This window comes from Pholcus phalangioides, unplaced genomic scaffold (assembly GCF_987345545.1).
Source record: "Pholcus phalangioides strain wild (caught in Gottingen) unplaced genomic scaffold, Ppha-v1.0 ptg000009l_1, whole genome shotgun sequence".
NCBI lineage: Eukaryota > Metazoa > Arthropoda > Arachnida > Araneae > Pholcidae > Pholcus > Pholcus phalangioides.
The window spans coordinates 42,987,846-42,996,373 of record NW_028301602.1 but is presented as its reverse complement, the minus strand read 5'-3'; the positions used below and the strand labels follow the sequence as shown (position 1 = coordinate 42,996,373).

Here is an 8,528-nt window from a genome sequence, read left to right as displayed (position 1 = left end):
ATTTTGTACAGTTTTTTTTGCTTAATAATTAAGGGCAATAATTATGATTTTCAGCAAAAAAAAACAAAAAAAAAACTGAAAACTTTTATTTCGAAAGCGAGCAGAAAAGTTCTAATCGCACCTCCAGCAGCTGTTATTGACGATAGGACGAGGATGAAACTGATGAGAAAAGGAGGCTCGCGCGTTGGAAAAAGCAAGTCGCTCGTTTTGCCAAAATAATAATAATAATAATAATAATGAAAAGTAAAAGAGAGAAGCGGGGCCCCAACCGAGGGCGTTGCAATTGCCTCCTCGAAACGTTTTCTCCGTAACGTAACCAGCAGCAGCACCGACCGACCGACAACGCTGTTCCGTTCGGCGACATTTCATCATCCGTTTCCCACTTGCTGAACAACTTCTCTCCGACATCAGTTCGATCTCGCTCGCCAGAGAGATGTGCATTTATAGCGTGTTCTATCTTTCTCTTATACCTACTTTACCATCATCACAAACTTTTCCCATCAAACTTATCGGTCCTCTAATAAGTTAACTTTCACTCGGTATTCCTCACGGAGAAAAGTTTGAACTACTTGTTACAGGAAATCGCGGGAGAAAAACAAAATTACTTGGAATTTTTTTTTTCTGACGATGTCGATACTTATTTTTCGGCATCGGATTTTTTTTTATGGACATGAAGGATTTAATAATCCTAAAAATCCAAGGAAATACGACTCTTGGAGGTAAATATTTTTTATCCTCTCTGCTAACGAATTATTCGCGGAGCAATGTTTTATTGCGAAGTTTATTTAGCTAAATATTCATAGTATCAAAAATTTTGAAACGTTCTAACATGGAAGTCAACGTAAATTTCGTTTTAAATGCGAGACATTTGACGGTAACACCCTCTTCCTTCTTACGTATGATGGAGCAGCAGTGGAAGGATTTATTATTGATGATTCCGTGCAAACAAATGACATTAAGTAGTAATTACGAGAAAAATGTTCTGCTCCAGAGGGTTATTGGGACTTTCCGAGGTTTCTGAATGTTATCGGAGTGTTATCTATGAATTTTTATGTGTTAGAAACCAGTCTGTTTGCAGATCATGAGCTGAATAATTAAGATGTAAACTTATTAATTGCAAGAAGGATAATATTAGAAAGAGAAGATCACGGAAAGAAAGAGAGATAATTTTTATAAGAACAAAGCTTAGTTTTCTTTAAAAAAATGGTATCGAAGAAATAAGTGAAAGAAAAGTTCCTTGATAAATATCTGTATGTTGAAACTCATTTTTATATATTATGAATATTCCAATTACTACAAACAACGAAAGAACTTGAAGTTTCGATGTCTGGAAGTTCTTAAGAAGGCAAAAATAATGGATGAAAATAATTTTCTTATGCGCATAAAAATATAGTCCTTAAAAATTATGAAAGAATATCAGTGAAAAAAAAAGAAAAGTATGAGTGATGTTATAACACCGATCGTCGTTGACACGGACGAGTCGGACAAAATCGACGGATCAGGAAAAGACGCGTCGGCGGACTTTCGCTCAGACATCCGAGAGAGTCAGCAAGAGAATCAGCGGCGGCATCTCTCGAACCATAGAAGTGCCTTGACCGGAGAGACTCCAAACCAGGATGAGATTGTGGTGCTCGAAGATAACAACGGCGTGTTGGACGGAGATGCCGATTTCAGGAAGAGCCACGAGATCGGCGGCAAACCGATCCCGATCAGGAAGACGAGATCCGGGGCGTCCAGCTCGAACGCTTCGACGAAACCTTCGCTTCTGGATAATCCCAAGATATCGACTATAAGACAGCATTATTATCCCGAAGGCGGTTGGGGATGGGTGATATGTGTGTGCGGATTCGTAATAAACATGTTGACTAATGGATTATTGCTCTCCTTTGGAGTCCTTCACAGGGAGATTCTCAAGGAGTTCGGCGAGGAATATTCCGACGAAGCGAGTGAGTAACTCAATACTGATTTTGCTTTTCGATGAATTGTCGTGTATATCTCCCACATAGTTTCACTAAGCCATGCATACACAGTGACTGAAACTTGCTCATCACATACGCAGTATATATATGCCACAATAAATGTGATAAATCCGCTTATATTATGAATAATCACCGACTATTTTGATGAGTTTGATAAATTTATCACTTTTACCGGCGATTGTGCATAATACCCAAGCTTTGTAAGTAAACATGATAGGTCATAAAAAATTCATCACATTTACCGGTTATTATGCATAATTGCCATTTCCTATTGCTAAATATGATAAATAGGTCCCATTGCCGTGATAAGGTTCATTATTAAGTACATATGAGCCAGAGTCTGAACTGGATATAATGAACTCCGCGATTTTTAACGAATTTTTCCGAACATCCCCGACACAACTCCGATTTGATGAAATCTATAATCGGACCTAGATGATACGAACTCCTATTTAACATCATTTACGATTGTGCTCCGATAAAATGAACTCTCTTTTGACAAAATTTCACGACCTTACCCCGATATTACGTATCATTTTATCAAATTACCATTTATAATTTTGTTAAAATTTACAAACACCACTTTTGGGCATTATGTCATAGTCGCCGGTAAAAGTGATAAATTTATCAAACTTACCGAGACGATTGCCAATTTATCATATTTACCATAGCACAGTGTTTTTACCCAAAAATATAATTTCCAAGATTAATTTCACTCCTCTCCAAAATTTTAAGGGTAATTAATTTTGAAAAAGAGTATTTTTTTTTTAACAGCGTGAAATAACTCTATTTAAAAATTACCTAAAATTTGGAGACTAGATGCGTATTGGAGAACTGACGTAACATATTCGGTACCAGAACATCTTTTAAAAAAATTGAATATTTACTTTTTACGTAATAAAAATAGAGTTTATTCGTTATTAAATTCTATGTCGAATTCTTTCATGAAACGTGATTTATAATGGTAATTAAAATAATATTCATAGATAATAAAATTTTGGAATTAATTTTAATTACTTCAATATGAATTCGAAATTACGTATAAAAGATTCTTAACGATATATGTGAGAGTACTTACAGTATCTTTAGAATTCGGTTTAAAAAAAGGATTGGATTTCATTTTTGTATGGTGCAAGGTAAGGCTGTGCCTAACAAATGTCTAAATAAATGGAGTTCGATTCTACAAAAATGATTTAGTTATGGGGTAAAATAGTACAAGGAACATACGGTAAATAAAAACACAATGATGCCTATACATATGGAACCATGACTGCATTTATCGATATGCAAACTTTGAGGGGGTGAGTAGCAATGTTTGTTTTATAAATATTTTTAATTGAGAATAACTATTTTTTTTCTATAAAACGAATTTCTTTTATCAGGAAACTCTAATTTTTCTCTTAATTAACTCTACACGGAAAAAAAAAACTTTTTTTCCTCTGAAGAATTTTTTTTAAGGAACAAAGCGATTTCGTCATATAGAGACTCGATTATGATGCGAATATAACGTAGTACAAAACTGATTTCTTCATGTTAAATGACTCTATTCTAGCCATTTATTTTCCTGACCAAGCTCAACTCCGCTCCATACGCATGGGGTAATTTGGTACCATTTGAGTCGAGTCAGAATATTCAGTGGTGTGTCTAACATCATGCTTGTGCGCCTTGTATTAGGCGTCTTTTGTTTTCCGAATTGGCAGTTGGTGAAAGTAATGTTGCACTGGATGTATTTTTATAATGTCGGTTGTTTCGTAAGCATCTCGGCGTTGATAGTTGATTAACGAATGTGTTTTTATGAATTCAAAACTATCATTCATTGATCTTAGCATGAATATTTGCAATTAAATAATACAAATACAAAGGCCACAACAGATGAGTTGCTCAACGAAGTGGCTAAGACATTATAATAAATAATATGTATGCCAAATATCACCAAAATACCCAATATAAAAACATATATCACCAAAAAAAAAAAAAGAAGAAATAATAATAACACTGATCAACAATCTTTTTTTCTACATTTTCTTTCTACAGTTTTTCTGTATGCATGATGACCATTTTTTGAAATACATACACACTATGAAAAGCTTACGCATCTTAAAAATGGAAATAATTGGCGTATTCTTAATAACAAATGCGTAATATAGTCATTACGATAGTTACTTTATCATATTCATATATAAGCACATCGTTATATACATATAAAATTCCCCATAAAACTTTTTTTTTGTCGCACAGCTTATGCCATATATTTATTCTGCCTATGTTTTTTAATAGTATACGTACAGCAAGAACACAAAACGAGCGCAACTCCGACAATATAAATACGTTAGTGCCCCCCCCCCCACATACACTCAGAACACATATTTCGACATGTTCCGATTGTTAGAGATTCCGTTAGAGGGATATGCACGAGGTGCATATATAGTTAAGTAGTATACGAACACGCGGTTAGTTCCCTTAAATTCACACAGACAAAATTGCAAAACATGTCTTTGTTTAAAGTTGATTTCAATAATCAGAAACAAAATATGCGCATATTCACACGTCTAATAGCCGGAACGAGGCACGGACAGAGAACCCCCCCCCCCCAATACACTAACATTAAACATTCATATCATACATGTGAAGCATAACTTATGTGTTACCATTTCTGGCCACGTTATGATGAGGAGTTGATCGAGAGAGCGAGTATTTGATAGGACGCGAAAATGGCTGATTCTTTTACCCCGACCACTTCTTACAAACAAGTAAGCCCTAAAAGAAAAATTGGGAATTTTCGTGACGAGCTTGCAAATGGAAGCGCAATGTCATATAACGGCTAAGATCTGATACGTAGTTGTACACCCCTTTCCCTTCTCTCTGTTCCTTCTTATCGAAGGATAACACGTCAATATTACAATAGGCGGAAGTTTATTAGGTGCGAGCGTATTATACAAATTCGGCGTTTTAAAGAGATCAAATCATTGCGAAATTCATTGTCACCAATTCACTGTTTATCATACGATGGAAGGATTTTGAAGGATGATGTTTTCCCATGTGAGACTTCACCGTCATCAAAACTGATGATGAAATATGCATTAATAGAAATAAATCTTTGTTTGTAAATTCATTTTTTACTTGGGATAAAATACAAGGGCCGTCTTAATATGTTGGAGTACCCCATGTCCAAAACATATTTTGTGGCCTCTGATTTCATATATTTCAGAATGAAAAGTCGGCATCTAAAAAACATAGAAAGAGCGGTTAGAGTATGTGGAATAGGTGAATAATATGGAAGACCGAGGTTTCTCCGCTTTCAGGTATCGCCGCCAAGTGAAACAGTGATAAAAAAGTAATAAGGAAGGCTGGGTCGTGTCTACAGTGGTAGATATGGTAGCGCAGTTGCCCGGTTTGCAAGAGGATCTGTGTGTGGATTTAATTCCCGGCGGAGAACAGATGACTTTTATTCACGATTTCACCTCAGGATAATATCCAGAAAATGACTATTTTCCCTGTTGTATTGGGATGAGGGAAAAAGCTGTTTCACTCTCAGCGATAAAATTCTTCAAAATACCCCTCTCTCCCTTCCAAGCAGAGATCTTGGATCCAGTTTTCCTCTACCCCCTCCCCCGATTTCCCTGCAGAATAATAGAGACGGCCATGCCTGGATGTTATACGGCCAGTGCCGCTTGTTTGTAACCATCATAAGAGAGGCTACAGGAGAATATTGGTTTTTTCCACTACAGAAATTTACTCAAGAAAGTTTTGAGAAGTGTTTATTTTAAGTATTGGAAGCGTGCTTATAATAATTTGAAACTGAGAACAAATGTGCATCAAAAGAAAAGCCTTTTATCGTATTGAGCTCATTTTTTAGCCAGCGATTCTTCGATTTGATGGGATGATGATTACTTTTTTCAAAATAAATAATGGTATGTCGTTTAATATGGGATAATATAAGTATCGTTATCATCTAAGCTGGGCTAGAATATCTCTTCAAGACAAAAAGTTTAGGAAGATAGAAGAGTAAAGGTGTGGGAATATAATGAGTGCCCTGTTCTCTGTGGGCCCACCTTGAGTGTTTTGGACTGAGAAGGCAGATTGCTTTGTGTGATGCTTGTAAAGAGACTATATAACTCCACCAGTATCATCAACTACAAAAAACAAACTGTGAAATTTCCATTTATCATTGCTATAAATTCATTCAGTCATTTTTTTAGAGCTGATTCGAATTAATCGGGTCCGTTAATCGATCAATTGTTAAACGCAGTTAAAAATTGTAGTTGAGTTAATCGACTCTATAAGTCAGATTATAATTCGATTAAAATTTTTATTAAATGTTTGCAGATTAACTTGATTTGTTTGAAAAAATCGATTAGATATCTTACAAATTAATGTTCCTATACATATTTTTGATAAGTAATCGTATTTAAAAATATTGGAATCAATATTTTGATCAAATTTTTTTCGACAAGTCAATTGTACAGAAATGTTGATGATTTCAGTAGTTTCAAAACTAGTGACGAACCTAAAATAACCAATCATAAAAAAAAGTAATCATCTCCAAGTGAAGAAATTATTGGGTTGGACAAAATACAAAAATTATGTTCAGCACATCCGCAAAGCAGAATGTTTTGCATTGTTCTGCAACGAGCCCGCGGTTGACTGAAAATGTTCTGAGATAAAAATTCCCATAATAGTGTTTTATATAACACCTTTCCTAAAATTATTCCAGATTTTTCTGCAGTAGCACTGATGCCAATTCGTTAGAAGTTCTGCAGAGGGATATGGACGAGGTACATGTGTGGGGTTTAGTAGTAGTAGTAGCACTGATGGTTCTGCGAAGTAAATCACAGATTTCGGCGTATTTTGCTTTGGGCAGCACATTAAATTGCTTCCAAAGGCAGCACATTAAATTGCTTCCAAAGGCAGCATTAACTTCTTAACATTCCTATATTCGTTTAAATCTGCCGAATACGTGCGTGAAATGAATAAAATATATTTTTATGGTATCTAATTCATATTATATGGTAACAGAAAATATTCGATTAAAATTCAATTAACCGGTTAAAATTAAATCGATTCCCAGCCGCTTATTTTTTTTGATCAAAAAACTTGGATACTATATGGTTTCCTTAACTTTGAACCATATTACCCGACTAGTTCATATTATCTTCCCAGCAAATATTCGTTTTTACAAATGAACTTTTTGGGCATGCTATTTTCAAATACCATACATTTGACGATGCAACCACAAGATTTAAAGTTTTATAAAAATACAAGTTTCGGGGTTATATGATAAAAAAATGAAATAAGAATGATATTCCATTATACCAGAACTTCCTATACACCGGAAGTCCTGTGAATGCTAGTGCATTTAACGCATTTTGAGCATTTTCTAAATTGAAATCATACGTCTACGATGAACGGTTCATGAGATACAGGCCGTTTTAGCACTTACAGGAGAACTTGTCTGATTTACAAAATTGCCAGAAATTCTGAAAGCATCTCCTTAATGAGACAAGTGAGTAAGAAATTTTTGAAAAATAATTATTTTGAGAATTAGAGCAAGAAATAAATTCAGAATTAACGAAAAAAATAAATTCAGAATTAACGAAAAAAATAAATTCAGAATTAACGAAAAAAATAAATTCCAGAATTATTGAAAGAAACAATTTTAGAATTGCCGAAGAAAAATTATCGGAATCAGTTAAAGTGATTTCCGAATTAATTAAAGTAATAATTCCGTCTTCAACTGGGGGTCTCCCCCCCCCCCCCCTTTTTCCCATCAGTCATATTAAGCCCTTGTGAATCTTACAATTGAAGGGCTTGCAATTGCTAGCAAGTGTTAGCTCCATTTTTCGCTATTTTAGGAAATAAAAAAATATCTCCAGGAGCAACCCCTATATCGCCCCAGTGCTACGATAGTATTAGCTCTATCTATTGAGATACACAAGAGCTAACTGATGGAGTTTCTTTCGTTTTGCACAAAACGAAAAAAAAATTAAGTAAAAAAGACGTATAACTCAAAAGTGGGAAACTGGAGCTAACTCCTTGCTGCAAGCCCTATAATACTAAATACTATGGCATGTACTTAGTCTTGAAGGGTGAAGCTGCACTTAATCGCTTACCACGCAGAGCGGTGGTCGCGGGCTTCGTGGAACGTTTCAATTCGGCCCACAATTTCTGTAAAGTTGCAAACTCCTGCTCTACTATAACTAGCTTATTATCAAAACATTTTGAGCTTCAGCAAAAGTGCAGATTCTGGAGGATCATTATGTCTTCTTTAAAAAAAGAAAAAAGAAAAAAAAAGTACCGTTGAAAACGCACTTTCTTGTGGTGAGTAACCGTAAATCACTTTCAACTTTTTAGGAAGTCAGTAACTTCCAATGTCAACAACATATTTAACTTTTGGTGCTCATATTATGAGCACTATGCCAAGTGACATACATCTTCCCTCCCCTCCCTCTTCTTCTAAAAGCTAGGTATTTTCAATTGCTTTCAAACTCAGTAGACAGCAAGATTATTTTTGGGCAGAATACCAAGCCATGATAAAATGTTTTAGAAAAT

At 35.0% G+C, this 8,528-nt stretch overlaps 1 protein-coding gene across 1 annotated transcript in view; it reads left to right on the top strand.

The window, feature by feature from the left end:
• The first annotated feature begins 273 nt into the window (after positions 1-273).
• LOC149083109 (monocarboxylate transporter 10-like) overlaps positions 274-8,528 on the top strand; it is a 134,003-nt gene continuing 125,748 nt past the window's right edge. Inside the window, exon 1 of the mRNA XM_089236248.1 lies at positions 274-1,946. Coding sequence (XP_089092374.1) covers positions 1,439-1,946 — 508 coding nt within the window. The 5' untranslated portion in view covers positions 274-1,438. The remainder of the gene's footprint in view (positions 1,947-8,528) is intronic.